General features: G+C 36.0%; 1 protein-coding gene and 1 long non-coding RNA gene across 3 annotated transcripts in view; both read left to right on the forward strand.

The window, feature by feature from the left end:
• LOC309635295 overlaps window positions 1-10,979 on the forward strand; it is a 31,755-nt gene extending 20,776 nt beyond the window's left edge. The window contains exon 2 of the long non-coding RNA XR_014248739.1: window positions 8,266-10,979. This is a non-coding gene — a long non-coding RNA (uncharacterized lncRNA). The remainder of the gene's footprint in view (window positions 1-8,265) is intronic.
• The window catches only part of MAN1A1 (mannosidase alpha class 1A member 1), a 165,436-nt gene that overhangs the window by 79,765 nt on the left and 66,425 nt on the right, over window positions 1-19,246 (forward strand). For both annotated transcript variants that reach the window (XM_082406178.1, XM_082406177.1), the window contains exon 6: window positions 11,510-11,604. In XM_082406178.1, coding sequence (XP_082262304.1) covers window positions 11,510-11,604 — 95 coding nt within the window. The remainder of the gene's footprint in view (window positions 1-11,509; window positions 11,605-19,246) is intronic.

Below are 19,246 nucleotides of genomic sequence, written 5' to 3' on the forward strand. Positions count from 1 at the left end.
AGCTTATAATTTAGAAAGTTTAAACTATGTTAAGGTGTGTGTGTGTGTGTGTGTGTGTGTAATCACTTTAAAATGCATTCAGATAGTACAAGAGTGGCCACAATTGACAAGATAAACTATGTTTCATATTAGTTATTATTTATGCTCATATTTTAAAGAGGAAATGCCTCCCAAATTATTTCAATTGATATATTCAAAACTCTTCTAATAGGAAAAGTATTGAGTTATGTGACATTTTGTATTCTGATGATGATCATTATTAATAAAAGGCATTGTTTCATTGAATTACTTATGGTACTGTAAGAATATAACACTTATCTATTAAAAACATAGTAGTGCTATCGTGAAATAGGATATGTGAATATATTTTAAAACCTCTTCATTTAAATGAAAAATATTTAAGATGCTTTCAGTCAAGTTCGTGTAATCCAGGGGTTCACAAACTACAGATGTACTCATTCATTTACATTTTGTATGTGGCTGCTTTGACCCTACAACTATAATTAGTGAGTGAGTGAATGAGCGAATGCCCTCTGACCAGAAATTCCACTTTCAAACATTCAACCTGAGGAAATAGTCATGAATACAGATAAGTATGTACAGAGATATTTATTCACTGCTGTTTGCAACATCAACACAGTGGAAACCTAAGTGTCAAATAATAGGGGACTGGTCAAGTTCTGACATATCCATACATTGGTATACTATATAGCTGTTTTAAAAAAGATGTTACAGAAATCTATCCATTGACGTAAAACAGGAGTCAACATCCGATAGCACAAATTCAGTCTGAGACCTGTTTTTGTACTACCAGAGTTAAGAATGGTTTTACATTTTAAAAGATTATAAAAGAAAATAGTTTTAAAACCATGAAATATAGAGAATGTGCCTGGCAAAGCCTGAGATAATTACTATCTGACCCTCTACAGAAAATGTTTGCTGACCTCTGATGTAGAATGATGTATTTAATGTAGATTAAGTTGCTGGGGATGAATTTAAAACATTACAAAATAGTATATATGGGAAGATGCCATTTTTCAAAAGAAATGCAATCAATACCATTTAGAAGATAGATAATTAAGATGTTAACAATAATTGTGTTTGGGTGGATAGGATTGATGGGGCTCTATATTTTTTGTCTATTTGTCTAATTTTATGATTTTTCAATAATGAGAATATATTCATAGTATAATAAGAAAATTAAAATTTTTAATTTTGGCATGGGAAAAAGAATAGGGAAAAGAGAAATTCTCTGAGTTCTAGAATGCAAAGGTATATTTCTCTATTCTGTAGATGAGGAAGCTGAGGCTAAGCGAGATTAATCAACTTGCTTTGGGGCACACAAACATCAGACAGAAATAGCCCTGCTTCCAAATTTTATGTCCAGCAACATCACCCTTTGATAACTTAAAATGTTCATCCATCAACTGACATATGAAATTATGAACTCTGTGCCCAGAGGCACTTTGGAGGTATCCATGTATAATAAATAAATAAAGGAGGGTGATGCAGAAATAAACAAACACCAGTTAAATGGGAATAGATGCACAACCAAATAAGTTTACATTTGCTTAGATAAAATGAAAAAAGAGTGGCTAACATTTTGCATTTTTTTAAAAAACAAACAAAACCTATGTAGACATAGGTATTTAGTTTACTTTGTAAACTTACAAACTATTACTCCTAAATAACATACTAATTAGTTGCTTTTTCATACCTATAGAGTTAGTAGTTCAAATGTAGTCATCTGGCAAAAAAGAGGGCACATTTCCTGAAGCTCACACCCTGCACTGTAAAATAGACACAGAAGAGACATTTGACTTATCCTGAGGCCCTGGTACAGACAACTGTTTACAGAATTAGGCCGCAACTTAGAAGGAGAGCAAATACACTACAGCAATGAGAAGTCTTCATTGTAATTAACGGATAGCTAATAACAGAAGGAAACAGTAGGATTATAGAAAGCAGACGTAAAAGCTCAGCAGTTTTTGGACCATTTAGTGTGTGGACAAAAAGCCTAATATGCTTAAATTATTCCTGAGGGAACCAGTATCTTACAGCGAAGAACAATGATCATGATAACTATTATGCTCTTTTAAAAGCACTTGTGCATTTAATCACAATTAATCATCTTGTGATTTGGAAGAATGATCCCTATTCACATATTTAGAAACTGAGGCAAAGAGGGTGTTAAGTGAGTTCTCAAGATTGTACAGCCCAGTCATCTGATGACCAGGAACTAGATCTTCTAGCCTCAACTCAGTGTTGGCATGTGATACTGATGCTGAGTCATCAAGACAGGATTCATGTAATTGCACTAAATCAAAAGAACAGATAAACATGTTTATAAAACCTATACAAATAAAAAGGTTAAACTATAAATATTTTGATGCTCTTTAGAAGTGAGATTCAGTATCTGGAAAAATTCACGAGCAGAGAATGCCTCATAACTCAAAAATGCCAGAAAATCACAATATATTTGCATAGATGAGGCTGTTTTCTTTCATTTTCTTCCTCTTTCTTTTGAACAAAGGTTTCTAAGCCTGGATTTTGTATATTTCAAATGATTTGTGATGTTTACCTACAAATGTAATAGTAAACAAAGCAGTCCCCATTTTAACACTGTGATATCACATATTAACAACCTTTGTGTGGTAGTTTCCACAAATTCTGTTAGAAATAATAGCCAGATAGGGTACATGTTTTCATAATTCTCTGTCTCTTTAGCAGGCATTATGTTTTCTTAAAAAAAAGAAAAAAAAAGAAGAAGAAAGAAAGATGTTTTCTTTTTGGTGTAAGATGTATGTTCAGGAACTATGTGACATACGTACCTAATATTAAATATTATTAACAGTAGACTGCATATTTTCAAAACATTATTTTGGCAACTTGCCCATTTTTTTAAACTTAAATTGAGGTGGAAAGATCGGCTCAAAAATCCATCTTTAAGCCCTGTGTGATGACTTGAACTATTATGCTGTTATTTACTGTTCTTGGGCCAATGCTTTAGGAGTTAGAACATCTAAGATAACAGTGTGCAGTACACCTAATGATAATTCTAAGAGTGAGAGCTATCTAGCCATTGGTTTTTCTCTCCTTTTCTGTGCATTTTTAACTTCCATATCGAATGTATGTTAGACGAAGGACATACAACTTTCTATTACCATACTATTTCCTTTTCCCCAGCCCCACCTCTGCCCCATTTATCTCTACAGCACATGTAGAGAAATTTTCTTCTTGAGGAAACATTATTTTAAAGGACCCTAATTATTTCTCAAGGTCTTTCCTTCAGGCAGCCATTGTAATGTTTCTTGGTGTTGTCATTTATGTATCTTTGCCGTTACAACTCAGAAAATTTCCATAACCAATGAGAACCACTGCCTTTCTCCCTGTCCCATCTCTCAAAATCCTGATGATTGAGAAATCCTTCCACTTGTAAATGGGAGGCACCAAGATCGTAAGTGTTGGGACTTTCTTGACCCAACTGATGTGCTCTTTTAACCAACCCTTTAACTTGATAGTTAAGGTCATTAGCTTGCCTTCTTTCCTCTGTTTCTGTCTTATCATTTTCTAGAACCTATTAATCTACCTCTCTCCCCTGCTGTCACTCAGGCTCCTTCTTCTCCCCTTCTGCTTTATCTCCTGTCCTCCACCACATTAACCCAGAGTGTGCACAAACATCTACATACTCACCCCCAAGTAAACACACATCTGCACCCACAGAAGTTTTGCTCTCCCCTATCACCTAACTCAATCTCTCTTTTTGTTTTATTTCCCTAGTTATAGCCTATATCACTCTGTTTATTCTCTTCTTATATGTTGCTTCATATTGTTTTTTCTGCTGTATATTTTATGTTTATGTAGTTTTATATGGCTGATTTGCCTTCCTGGTTGTAAGCTCCTTGAGATCAGGGATCTTATTTTTTCTGGTGTATCTCCCTTACCACACTGGGAAACATGTAGTTAAGTGCTTCTTAAGTCTGAAAACCACTTCCTATGGAGCAGAAAAGTACCTTAGAAAGTGTCTTATCTAGTGCCCTCATATTACAAGAGAGAAAATGAGACAAGTGAAATGACTCATCTTTATTGTGGCAGAACAGGTGAGTAGTAGACCCTGAACTAGAACTCGGGCCCTGTTCTGCGTGTCTGTTACCAAGCCACCTTGACTCTGGCTTACGCTCAGGGAAGGCACTGGACCACTTCCAGGAGTAGGTGGCATTGGTTTCTGCCCACATGGATGCTAGTGATGTCTACCTTGAACAATAGCCTGAAATTCTTCCCAGTATTTCTCCCCATTTTTCATCTTGCCCTCTTAACTTTATGAAATCTTCCCCACTTGGGAGCTAGGGAATGAAATTGAACGCTCAGGAAAAAAATAATATCAGGATGCAATTTTATTAATTCATTTATCAACATTTATTCATTTTGACTAGGGGATAGTATAAAAGCAAACTTTAAAAAAGTTTCACTAGCTGTTAATTTTTTTTTTTTTTTTACATGGGCTCTAGGCACGCGGGCTCAGTAGTTGTGGCTCAGGGGCTCCAGAGCGCAGGCTCAGCAGTTGTGGCGCACGGCCCTAGCCGCTCCGCAGCACGCGGGGTCCTCCCGGACCAGGGCCCAAACCCGCGTCCCCCGCACCGGCAGGCGGATTCCCAACCACTGCGCCACCAGGGAAGCCCACTAGCTGTTAATTTTTTCATGAGAATAAATATCTTTAAAAAGCTAGTTAAGTCTAAAATGCCTGTTCACTAAGAACATTCTACATCTAGATTTTTTGAGTTATATTTATCAGAAGTTTTTTCTTTCACTTAAACTTTGTGCTTTCATACATTAGAAACTCAAGTCTAAAGTACAGTTATATTGATTCTTCTTGGTTATAACCTACGATTACTGGCAGGTTAGCATGCATATCCTTGTTATTTTGAATAAACAAGTTGGGGAGATTTTAATGCTTTAATTTTTCAGAAAAGTGAAGAATACTCTCTTCATCTAATGGCCTAGAGGCTAAAAATTGAATTGTACTGAATCACAGGGAAGAAAAACAAAACAGCTGACAAAAGTTCTCATCTAATTAAATTTATAAATTTTAAAAATGAAGTTCATAATGCAGTTTGACAAATACAACAAATCATTTAATTTAGAAAAACTTCAGTTTAGGGTTTTGATTAATTAAAGAGGATGCACAAGTTAGAAAGAGGCAGTGAAAGATGTGTACACACTTACATATAAGGGACTCACAGGGGAGATCCCTCCAGATCAAAAGAATTACGTGTATCTGAGATGGTATGAATCTGGCATTCACTTGGCTATAGCTGTCATCAAACCGTCCCACATCAGAGCATTTAATTAGGGGAATAGGGCCTCTCTGAACCTCAGTTTCCTCATCTGTAAACCAAGGTTATATAACTAGATGACCTTTGATGTCCCTTCCAGCTCTAAATTTCTCCTGGATTAACTATTTTTATATCTTTATTCAAATATTTAAAACTTTTAAGGTTCCACTCTAAATTGAAAAGCCAGAGTAGCTCAATAAGTACTTATTGGTTGAGTGATTAAATTTGACCCATATTATGTGCGTTAATCAACTCAGCTAATGATGTGTGGGTTATTTCAGTTATTTTCAGCCAAAGATATTTATCAGATCGATGACATTTTGTGCTGAAAGCTTTATGTAGCAAAAATGAGTAAAAGGTAAACTCTGCTTGTACTAATGGGGAATTAGTGTTTGATCTTTTAACAGTGAAGTTTTCAGCATGAGCATTTGAAGAAAGGCTTTGATATTAATTGTACATTTCAAACCGAAGCATGTCTGAACTGAAACTGGTTCTTTCCAGAACCATCTGTTCTTATTCATTTCTTCTTTCCTTACTCTTTGCTCTGGTGTGTAAATATTCTTGTACAGTTCTTCGGGGATCTGCAAACTAGAAAGGCAAAGAAAGCCATACATCTTGTTTACAGCCTTGTCTAATCCTATCTGTAAGGGTAAAGTAAAAAGATAAAAGTTTTTATTTGGTAGGTTCTAAAATCTGAAGTTTTTTTAAACTTTTGATCAAAAACAGCAATAAGACTGTGATGATGTTATTTAAGTATAATGAAAAGATACAGTTTAGGTATAGTCATTTTGAAACTCTTAACTTCAGACCATAAAAGTTTTTATTTAAACCTATTTATTCATTACATGCTTGAAAGATTATTTAGAAGCTATTTCATAACATTTTACCACCCTTCTTTCAGCAAATTTTATTAGTTTTGATTTTTTCTGTGAATGTAATCAGAATCTCCATAATGCGGAATCTTTTTGAAGATTCCTTTTGGGTCATTAGATGTCTGCCCATTTCAAACTGATTGGTACAAGTTGCCCAAAAACCCTATTTAGTTTTAATGGTCATTTTTTTAAAAAAAGAGTATGTCTTCTATTATCAGCACAGATTACATTTTATTACCTGTCATTTTTCATCTTGCCCTCTTAACTTTACAAAACCCACCTGCCAAATATAAGTACCAACAAACCCTGGAAACCAAGATTGACTAAGAATTGGGTGGCAAATTAACACTTTCTATCTAAAACATTATGATAGTTTTGCTTTTTTGCCAGTCTCATTTTAGTACTAGCTTTGTGACTTCTGATACTAGATTTTTCAGGAATAAATCAAAACTAGAAATTATCAGCTCTGCTCTCCCATTTCACTGGGGAAGCTGAGAACCAGAAAAGTTAAGTGATGGGCCCAGGCCTCCCACTGAACTGTAGTAGAGCCAATCCTAGGATCCAAGTGCTGGCCTGGGTCCAGTGCTCCCTCCAGCATTCCTGCCCCATTTGAAGGGGCAGTGAAGTACCATTTAGTGTGCTTTTTGTGGTCATTTACTTTTGAGCACATTATCTAAGATGTGCTAGTTAAAACTTAACTGCTCTTTAGAATGATTTGTGACATTTCTCCTTCATTCTTTTAACAATATTAACTTTGTTAGCTAGTTTGGAGTTTTATTACTCACCACTTTGGGTAGAAAGATGTTCTCTTTGAGAATCTGGATTCCTCCTCCAAGTAACTAACCTCTTCGTGTCTCAAGAGGAGGTAACAAATCAAATATTAAGAATTGAAATTGATTTAGGCCAACATTTGATTTCATTTAAAGCATCAATAGGTTAATTAATGTTTTCATCCAAAAACTATTTTGTAATTGTGCCCAAGGTTGAGACTGCAGAATACTTGATATATTTATTTGCAGACAATAGAAACTCGTGGAATAGAATAGAACACTTTGCAAATACTAGAATATTAGTGGTTTCTCATTACAGTGCTCCAGATATATTTATTAATATTTGATTGATTCATTCATTTATTAGATGAACATTTATTGAGTACCAGCTACTTTGCTGGATGCTAGAACAAGACAAAATCCTGCCCTCATGAAGCTTACATCTAGTGTGGTTGTCAAACAATCAACAAGCAAGCAAATAAGATAATTAGGATGTGATAAATAGTGGGATGGAAATAAGCAAGGTGATATATGATAAACAATAAGTGAGAATGGCCAACTTTATGTGGGGTTGTTAAGAAAGACCTCTCTTAAAAGGGGACTTTTAAGCGGATTCCTGAAGTTAAGAATGAACCAGGCATGCAAAGAGCTAGTAAAAGGGCATTGCAGCCAGAGGAAACAGCAAAGGCAAAAACCTCAAGATGGAAAGGGTTGCTGTTTCCTTCCTGTCTGTTAACTGAGATTATAAAAACTTCCCACCTACCACTCATAGGAATAATGTGGTGATATCAATAAATTTAATACAAAATGACCAAATTTGGGTTGGCTATGTATAATAGACAATGAAGGAGAAATGGAGATTTTTTTCTCTACTTTTAAAGAAAAGAAAATTATTTGAGGATACAAGAGAATAACACGAGAAAACATTGAGAGATTTGGATCTTGCCTTCTGTAATCAAATGCTGCATTTTGTGATGCCAGTTGTCAGTGTAGAAGTTCACAGAAGATAAAGATCTTGGCCTGGGGTTGGGACTTGACCTGGGCCTTGGAGAATGAGTGAATTTGGATTGGCCAACAGGAGGCAGAACAACGTGTTTCAGGATGAGAGAACTATGTAAATAAGTATACTAAGATGGCATGATACATGCACACAAAAGATAATTATGCAAGAAGATGAAAGTGTTAACTGACCTTGTTGTGGTAATCATTTCACAATATCTACATGTATCAAATCGTCACGTGTTACACCTTAAACTTACACAATGTTGTATGTCAGTTATATCTCAATAGATCTGAGGGGAAAAACATTTTTTAACAAAGATACTGCGGTAGACTGAACTTGAATGAGTACTTGAAACCCTGAAGACTCAAGCTTCAGCCAGGATGGTCTTTGAAAAAATAGAAGATAATAGATGGTCTGATTCATAGAGGTCATTGAAAAGTCAGTAGATCATTTTTGACTTGACATTTCATACAACAGAGGGAATTATTATGGTTTCTTGAATAAGAAAGTTGTATGGTAAAAAGAGAAATCAGATAACATAGATACAGATCAATGGAGACAGGAGGGGAAATCCTGGAGAATGGGAAACCAGGTAAGAGGACCTTCTTTGCTGTCATGCCCTTCATTGTACCTGGTGATGAAAATATGAATGGACTATGCTCGTATCACAGAAAGGGAATGGGCTGTATATGCGATGTTGCCAAGAACTTTAATGTTGATGCTTAATAACTGAAGAGAGAAATCAGAAGTCAAAATGCGTGCTCTCTTGAGCCCCAGGGACGGGCTGACCAGTAGTGTCAGTGATGGAACTAGGGACATTTGCCTTGGACATTAAATGATTGATTTCACCTTGGATACCTTAAGTTCCAAAAGACAACAGGGCGCCCAGATTGTGATGTGAGCACAGAAGTAGAAGTGCAGAGCTAGAGTCAAGATGGAAAGTTGAATTTGGGAATGCAGTGATGAGAACTAAAGGCATAGCTCTTGAGAATGAATGCTTTTGATGAAGAGTGTGTGTTTGGGGGTGAGGGAGGCATACATGTGCACACGCACACACACACACACACACACACACACACACATACACATATGTATTGGGTTGGCCAAAAAGTTCGTTTGGGTTTTTCCAGAACATCTTATGGAAAAATCCGAGCGAACTTTTTGGCCAACCCAGTATATTTGTCTATAAAAATATATATTCACGCACACAGAGAACCCAAGTAGAACGTACCAAAACAGCAGTTGGATTAAAGACAAGAAAGAATTTCAGGCAGTAAATAGGGAAAGTTCTTGGGGAAATACCTTTATCATTTTACCATAAAAACTACCACTAACCTTTTAGAGTGATGACTATGTGTCCTAAGGTCTTTAAATATAATAGTTCATTCAGTTTCTTTCCACAGCCTTTAAAATAGCAAATGCTATTGTTATCCCCATTTTATAGTTGAGGAAGTTTAGGCACAGGTAGATTAAGCAATTTGCCCAAGATTATACCCAATTTGAGGAAGTAGAGCTGAGATTCCAATATAGGCATTGTGTTTTCAAAGCCTGAGCCCTTAACTCTCATGCCATATGGCTATAATATTCATGATGGTGTTTTAATTACAAGTCTGACTTCTGTCTTATGTAAGTTTCTTGAAAAGGAGTTAATTAATTAACAGTTTTAAAAGTTGGGTGGAAACTAGAAAGTCAGCAGATGGCTGGGCAGTGATTGGATAATCCCTTATGGCAGAAGAGACCTTGGAATTCTCTAGGGTATGACAGAGACAGGAAAGGAAGAATATACCTTTTGGCTTATTTTCTTTCTCCTCTTCTTCCATTCACCATTTGCTGTTGAAACAGGAAATTGTCCACTTCAAAAAGAGTTATAATAATAATTTGCGGGGAAAAAATGGTATCTTTATTTTTTAGTGCCTTATATACTACAAATGTCTGTGTCCTCATTTGTATTCCAGGAATGCTAGTTTATCTAAATTGACTGCCAGCCAAATTCTTACATTAAAACTCATTATTTCCTCAACTTTCATTACAAAATAAGAGTTAGATTCCAAAAGAGTAGGGTTTCAGAAACAGCGTCAATATCAGTATTACTGAATTCTCCTCAGCCCAGAAGCCCCGTGCCTGGATTTCTCTGTGGGGAGGCTCGGGTCTTAAAGCAGGAGTTAAGGACTGAAACCCCTTCCTCTGGAAAAGCCACACAAGGCTTCTTTGACAGTGGCTTTAATGAATGCTTTCCCTTGCTGGGAGAGGACTTTGCTTTCATTCTCCATGCTTTTCAGGGTTTCCCCAACCTTTCTCACATCTCCCTTGTTAGAGGAAGAGGCAGAGGAAATAGTAAGTTCCCAGCCCACCACGCTCAGTCGTACAGTATGGCAAGGAGAAGGGACAAGGCAACTGCTTGCTGCCATAGCTATAACGGGGAAAGCTGTAGCAGTCCTTCCTTCAAAGAGTAAATTAACTTAGTGCTTTTCTTTGGACCTAAAACTGTGAAGGGATGTCATCTAGTTAATCTTCCTAAAGCACAGTTCTGCTCAAGTGAACTGGCTGCTCAAAAACTTTCAATATTTTTCCATTTTAACAGGATAAAATTCTTAGCCTTACATTTATGAGCCTTCATGATTTGGGCCTATGCTATGTATACCTGACCTTATTTACCAGTATTCCCCCTTTTTGTGGACAGGGAAGCTGACTTATTCCATTTTCTTCTGCAGGCCCCCGCTTGCCTGTGTCTGTGCTTACATTGATACCTTCAGGGATGCCCCTCCACTCCCCCCACCTCAGCCTGTCTCTAGCATCATTAGCCCCCATTGCACGCTGCATACAATCCTCATCTAAATGCCATCTCCACCATACAGCCTTACTGAACTCATCTGAACTTCTAGGTGATTTTATGTTATGCAGTCATTTTATCTGTGTTCCAGATATTTATGTGCATATGTTGCCTTCTTTACTAAATTACTGGCAGAAATTTGTATCAAATTTAACTTTGTATCTTCCATATCACCTACACTTAACATAAGAGGAAGTTAAAACCGCACAGGGCTGAGAGGATGTATAGATTACTTGTAATAATATGTCTTTTTACAACTTATCCTTTCTCTGTGCCCTAGTAAATAAGTGACGCCAGAACAGGACCAGAGCTCCTGAGTTTCAATCCAAGACTTATTCACCAGCAACAGTGGTTCTCCCCCCTGGCTTGCACATTGGAATCACTTGACACCACCTGTGGTGCTTTAAAAAATTCTCACCTGGGAGCTCCAAGCCATAGAAATTAGAATCGTAGGAGTGGTACCCAGACATCAGTATTATTCAAATCTCCGCACATGATTCTTTGTGCAACCAAGATTGGTAATAAATACACAATGGCCCCTGGACCATTCTTACTTTCCTAGGTAATTCTATTAATTTGAGAAACTTTTATTTTTTCATATCAAAAAAAATTTAAGTAGAAACATGCTTAATGTGAGATAGTAGAATAGCACATTTTGTTTTTCTTTCAACAGTAGCTCACTTAATTGTTTAACTTTTCAGATATTTCGAAAGAAAGCAGTGGAACTTGGGGTAAAATTGCTACCTGCATTTCATACTCCCTCTGGAATACCTTGGGCATTGCTGAATATAAAAAGGTAAAACTCTTCATTTTCGACAACATGTTTTAAGTTGACATATTCAAGATTGTGGTCTAACAGATAGACACCGGATGGATAATTACTTGAATGATGTTGGTGACTAACACCATTGGGAGTCTTGGTGTCTGTCTGTGGGTTGGAAGTTATTAGTGTTTTTCAGTGTTCCGTGGCTTTAGATGGGTTCCCATCATGGGATCGAATGACCCCAAGAGAGTCATGCACACAAGACATGATTCAAGGTTTTCACTGTTTCATGGTGATGTTGCATACTGTCTCCATAAATTCCAAGAGCATCCCATTATCTTTAAAATTGTCATCAAAGCATTTCACTTTCAAAGAAGTCAGTTCCTAAGATCACTTCCCTTCAGTTAAGCTGCTGGTCAGAGATATTGCAGAGATACAACATTTAGACTAATCAGGTCTGCCACACAACAAGTTGGTGTAACTGAGACTGGAGCACCTGATGCTGCTCACCCACAGTTGTAAGGAGGGAAGGGGACTGCTCCATTGGCCCAGATCAACCCATCCTTCTCATCCCATTTGGGTGGAGAACCCTGGCATGCCAAGTCCATGGCAATGTGGCCCCAAGAAACGCCTGGGCCCGAATAGACTTTCTGGTATTCTCCCAGGAAGTAGTTTGAATTTTCATGATAGCTTGAGCATTTTGTTAATAAACAATTTTATCTTAAGCTTCCTTCTTAACTCCTTCTTCTCCATAACTAATTAATTGCATATATGTCTCTTTGTGATGATGGTGAGGATGACAATGATGACAGCTATTTTGTCATCATAAAATATGAAGGTTTATTCTAGGTACTTTACCCATATTACCACATTTAGTCCTCACAACAACCCAGTAAGGTCAGTACTGCTGTTATCTCTGTTTTACTAATCAGGAACTTGAGTCACAGAGAGACTAAGTCATTTGCCTAAAATCATACCATATGTAAACGGTAGAGCTACAATATGTACTTAGATGTTTATACAGACATTGATTCATAGACACAAGTTAAATGACTTTCTCGTTTTAGAAATGGCAAGAGGATGCACAGGGTGACTTGGCAAGATTAATGCACAGTTCTTCCTAATTATTTATTTTAGTGACATTCCTTCCTAAAATTAATCATGAAAAATCATGAAATTAATTGGCTAATAAATCAGTTAAATTCATGCTCTGTTTTCATTTGTATGTTATATATGTATACCTTGAAATCACGCTGTACCTGTCTATAATTTTATATATGTATGTGTGTCTCTGTGTGTGTGTGTGTGTGTGTGTGTGTGTGTGTGTGTGTGTGTTTGGGGCAGAGGCAGGGGTGTTGAGGCAGTGAGCCAGGGAGAGTTCAAACCCCTGGGCCATGTTAAACTGAGGTAGTTCTCTATTGCATAATGTGATAGCTCAGGATCCATTCTTCCCTTTGGACTCCTACGGCTTTCTCTGTCAGCTTGGAGGTCAATGGCATGTGCTGTGCTGTCTTAAGGTGAATGTGGGCATATATGCTTGGCTTGGAGGCAGCACGGTGTTGGGGGATCCATGAGGGTTTTTTTGGGCTCATGTAGATCACCTATATTGCCTTCCATATCTTCAGACTTTGTATTTATAGGTAGTATTCTGACCTAGAAACTTCTTTGTTACTTGAGATAAGATCCAGTTACGAAAACACTGTGCATATTTAACACATATTTTTCCTACTTACCCTCTGAGAAGAATGATATGGGCATAATAGTACACTGAGTTAATTGGTTATCAAGAGACCTGGTTCTAGGTATTTTATAGCTATTCTAGGTTTGTCTTTAGAGCAATCATTTTAACTCTCCAGGCTTATTTGTAAACTGGAAGTTAGGCTACTTAACTAGTTTTTTTGTACCTTTTCATGTTTATAGCCCACTTTGGAATTCTGATGAACCACGGCCTTCTCCTCATAAAATGCATGTTCCTGAGGACACATACTTTTACTCAGTTTCCAAAAGCTAACAGTACCATTGGAGTCCACCTAGGACCTAAGGGCCCCCCAGGTTTAAAATACTGGAGTGAATGATCACTCCAGCCCTCTACTCTAAAATGCTGTGGAGCTAGTTCTTATTGCTTCCTGGAAGGTAATGGAATTAGATAAAGGCCTCTGAAAACTAATAGAGGTGTGGGTCTACATCTTTGCAAAAGTTCAGTTAGTTATTGTAAGGTGCTGATATCACTTAATTAATTCTAGCCTCTCTTGAAATCATCATAAGAAATTAGATTGTTTTAAAGCATATTTAACGTAGTGTTTATTTTTTACAGCCGAGAGGATTTTTTCCTTAGTTACATCTATCCTTTGTGTACAGTGGAGATATTTTTCAGTACATAAAGGAATACTTCTAAAAACTATTCAGTATTGAATCTGCTGTTATCTTTTTTATCTGTATCTCCTGAAAATTCATTAACTAGGGCTTTAACTTTTTCTTAAGACCTTATTTTGGATTTACAGTATAGTATTTTACATTATTTTACATTAGAACTTTTAATTTCAAATATTACAGGAAAATTATTTTGGGTCAAAAATAATGTGCCATTTCATTTATGTATTCTCTGATGTTTTCATGTTAAACTAGAGGAAATTAGGTGACCATTTTACAACTGACAGGAACACTTTTAACTTCTTCCTGGCAACCTGTATGAATTTTTTATTATATATTTTAGCCACTCTCAATTCCATTTACTAAATAGCAGTGGCTTACCCAAATTTATACAATAAACCTTGGCAAAATTAATAGTAATATCAACCCACTAAAATTCATCCTATCCCTTTGCCCAATCAAGTACTCTCATGGAATCCTTTCTTCTTCCATCTGTGAAACTGATTTATCATCTTGAAGAATTTTCTCTAGGGAACAAAAACAGTGTTTCATATTTAACTGCAATAATTAGATTTCAGGATGTGCTGTTGATGTCAGCCTGTACATATATGCTGTTTTCTCTGAATCTCTGTATTTTCACAGTATGGGCCAGGGGACAAGGGACAGCTGGCATAGAGCTTATTTTCTAGTTTTCTGAAGCCTGTCACCAGTAGAAGTTTCAAAGGAGATGGGGAAAAATATGTCTGGCAAAATTATATTTTAATTAACTTCTCAGAATAAGGGAGTATCTATAGAAGGATGCCCAAGAGAAAAAAGTGCTCAAGGGTGCTTTTTAGAATAGCTCCATATTCACTGTTGACTGGCTTTGAAACTCTTGGCAGTAATTATGATGGGGGAGGCAAATATGCTGTCTGTAATATCATAATTCTGCTCTTCCGCCTCAATTTTGAAAATAGTTATGGAGGCTACTCTTTGCCAACACCTATATGTTAACAAAAATGTGAACTTACTGGTATTATCGGTTCACATTCCTCTAGTATTCAGGTTTTTGCCTAAAGATAATTGGTTTCTTTACCTTTTCTTTGTTAAAAAAAAAAAAAAAAGCTTTCATTTTAGTCCCTGCTGTGATGAAGTTTCTATGCTAGGTCCAGGTACGATTTTCTGCTTCTTTTCACTTCATTTAAAAAGATAACAGACATGGTCTTCCTCTCAGGGTATTCATATTTACAGCCTGGTTAGTAAAGCAGAATATATATTTTGTATGTTATACACTCACTCATGTAATTGACAAATGTAAGGTAGTCTGTGCCAAGGAGAGATAATGAGTACTCACCAGGTTGAATTTAAAGCAAGCAGTATTTTGAATTGGGGAGGTTTATGTATTTGGAGCCAAAACACCAATAAGCCAAATTAGATTTCAGTATTTGTGCAAACTGAGAATAGCAGAGAACCTAAATAATTTACTCATATCCTGCATTAGAAAGTCTGTCCCAAAATTTGTTCAGAAAAAAATGTTATAACTATCTCTTCTGCTCCATCTATAGTAAATTCTCAATTCAAGAGATGCTATATTAAGTTGTAAGTTAATTGAAATTATGAGTTGATAACAAGTGGTAATTTGACTGAACAAACACCTGGGTGTTATACACAGTACCTGATTAGAGCAACATGCTTGCTTCACCAATACGACAGTAGAATGAAGATGCGTAAGTTACGTAACACCTCTGCTAAAAGGAAAACATTGCCTAGATTTAACAGATTAGATTTTGGTAGAACTCAATTTCTCTAATGTGAAAATGTTAAAATTTGATGTCTGATCTTGTTACTACTATTAGCAAGAGACCCTATGCATTTTTATTTCTCCAACCTAAAGAAGAAAAATCACTTCTGTGGTTTGTAAAATCAAACATTTCACCACTTCCATATTTCTAGGTATAATTTAAGCCTAAGTAGAATATATGTACTAATTTGGGGTTTTCTAAAGTATGTTCTTAATTTAAAATAATATGGTTAATATTCCCATTACTCATTTATATCACAGGGCATATAGTCTGGGCATTCCTAGTAATTATTCTGTCTTTACTATGAGTTAGTTTTAGCTTATACTGCTTTATCACTTGTTTCTCTTCGTGTATTTCTCTGAACTGACACCTACCTGGTGGTTATATTAGGTTAGTGGATCTGTCTACAGCACATGATTTTATTGCACACATCAAGGAATGTGCTGGGAAGTGACTGATCGCTATTCCAGCTCTCATTAGTAAGCAAGGAGATGAATGAACCACAACTCCCTCACCTGTTTTTATTTCCTGCTTTGTAAAGCTTTATTTACCGACTACTCTCATTATCCAATGCAAATGCATACTATGTCATTAGTTACTTTGCAGTGTGTATTATTATAATTAAATTGCAAATTGCTTTACTTTATCTGAAATGGGGCCTTAATTAAGAATAGTACACAGCTTAATGTTTTCTAATAGTGAAAGATTATCCTGTATGAAGCATGTAGTATGTATATTGTAACAAACCCCCTTTTTGTGTTTCGTAATACTTTGATGGTGTAAAATGCTTGAATATTAAATTATAGTTGGAGAGTTTTAATAGACACAAAGTATGAAAGACAGTCTAATTAGGTTAAATTTTTTTTAAAGTATTTTCCATATATCTCCCTGCATATTTACTTGACAGTTGAAATATAAACTTCTACATTTTTAAATTTGCTAACCGTCTTTTAAAGTACCTGGTTTCAGATTTGAAAGAGGTGTATTATGTTTTAAAATGAAGCAGAATACAGTTCTATACTTTAATATCATAAGAATAATATAAAAATTATCAAGAAACAAATCTTCTGATATGAGCAGATCAAACTTTAATGATTTGCTAATATTCTAAGAAGTAAAATAGTACTTAGTTATCCTAAAAATGTTCTGTAGCAGTTATATAGCCCAAGTATAAAATCAGAGCTGCATCTTACAATTTATCTTTTATTTATATGTTTTATGGATCTGTTAAGAATTCAAAGATAAGTTCTACCAACTCTAGAAAAGTAAAAAAGAAGTTACAGTCTTTCCAAGTATTTTAAGCGAAACTGCTTTATGTGTTTATTTTTTCTGATTGGATACTTTATTATATTGGGTTTCCCTCTTTTATCTATTTTAATTCATTTGGCCATTTATACTCTTCTGGAAATAAAAATAACCATACTTTGAGGTTTTAAAACTGACATGCACTAAATTACTAATATCAGACATCAAAATATTATTACCACAGTTAAAGCTGCTACTTATTAACATTGTCAATATAGCTCTTGGCCTTGGATAATTCACTTAATTAAGTTTGTCTTCTCATAAGTAAAACTAAAATAACAACAATGATAGTATCTATCCTGATGACCTCATGAGGCATTTTTGTGGAAATCTAATGAATTAATATGTAAAAGAAGATTAATCATTGCAAAGTGCTATGAAATAAATGTAAATTGGAATTATTATTAATTTATGGTTTTGTGCTCAATTTTCATTATGAAATTGTGTGTGTGTGTGTGTGTGTGTATAAAACAGTAAAATAGGACATAGCTAAAACTGACTTGGTTTTGATGCCTTTTTATAGTAATCTTCTGTTTTTAAGCCACTCAGTGCTTCTAATCCATTCTCAAACTCGAGTCCCATTTTCCTCTGTCAGGAAGGAAGATGGTATTAGTAGAACCAGCTAGAAGTGTGGAGAGAATGTATTCCCATAGGCCATATAGGATCGTGGTGGCTTCATGCTCCAACATATATTATTTTTAAAATTATTTTGGAATAAGCCTATAGGATCAAAACTCAGATTCCTCTCTCAAATTATGTTTATTGGTGACTTATCTCTTCTAGAAATAAGAACTGTTCAACCCATGAGGTTTAAGGAGAGTATGAGACAATAAAATGTAATGTTATTTTCCCAAGTCCCGCATGCCAGCTAGTGCTTAATTAATATGACACAAACCTAGTCTATGAAAATGTAAATATATATTCTTGCCAGAAACATCCACATAGCCCTGTTTTCTAGTTCTTAGGCTGTCCTACTTCTATTAAGAGTCTGACTGCTGTGGTTATTTTCTATCAGTGATTCTTAGCCTTCCCGGTGCTTTAGAATAACTGGTGCATTTTTAAAATATCATCGCTGCCTCTCTACCCTACACTCTGTTTCATTTGGCTTGGAGTAAGGTCCTGGTATTTTTTTAAGCCTGTTCAGCCATTCCAGTGTTCATGTAGGGTTGAGAATCACTGCTATGAATCTAGTATTTTTATCCTAAGGATAGCTGCATTTCTCTTCTCAGTTACCTTTGAAAACTTTTCGCTCCCCATTGATGGTCAGTTTAATTCTTGAAATATAGAAATATATTAGGCAATTGGTTTGAAAATACCCAGCTTTAATAGAACAGTGGTTCCCAACCTTTTAGAGTATGTAAGAATTGCCTAGAGGGCTTGTTAAAACACTTATTGCTGGGCCCCTCCCACAGAGTTTCTGATTGGGCAGATTTTTGGTCAGCCTTGATAATTTGCATTTCTTACCAGATCCCAGGTGATGCAGAGGCTGATTGATGCTTCTGGTTCAGGGGTCACACTTTGAGAACCATTGTAATAGAAGAAATGACTGAGACATCTGAGCTGTTTAGATTCTTAAATCTCGGAGCTGCTCAGAGAGGCAGCCAACTCCAAACATCCATGGGGTGGAGGTGGGGGGGTTAGGGGATCAGTTTCTGTGATTAATTTACTTCTGTTAATAATTACCCAACATTTTCACTTATCCCTAAGCAGTTTGTTGCTTCTTCTAGAAAACAGCTAATTCCAGACCTTAATTACTGAAAAAGAGTTTACATCTCCTTTTTTCCCTTGCAATATATAGTTTTTAATCTAGTAAGATTAGAAAGCAAGGTTTGGGTCATTTTAGCATAGAAGGAGAAAAAAGGCATTTTTCATTAAGGACTTCGGGGTGACTGTTAAAAAGAAGAGCTATTTCCATAAAGCCATTCTTGTTGCTTCAAGCAAAGCGACTTTATTAACAGCAGCTGGTGACCTGTTTTGTATCTGAGGACATTCCACGGCCCATGAAAAGAGGCTAAGGTTATCCTTCCACCAGAGGAAGAGAGAACCTAAGCTTCTTCAGAATCATTTAATCCTCTCACCAAGCTACCGATCACTGCGTCCATGCCAGGCACTTAGTAGCTTGACCAAAACTAAAGGCATTTATTTATTGCAAGTGGACAATAAGGATGGCAACAGTTAATTTAAATGTAGTTTGTGTATAGCCTCCTTTATTAAGAATT

The sequence above is a fragment of the Balaenoptera borealis genome, assembly GCF_965194805.1.
Source record: "Balaenoptera borealis genome assembly, chromosome: 9".
NCBI classification, from domain to species: domain Eukaryota; kingdom Metazoa; phylum Chordata; class Mammalia; order Artiodactyla; family Balaenopteridae; genus Balaenoptera; species Balaenoptera borealis.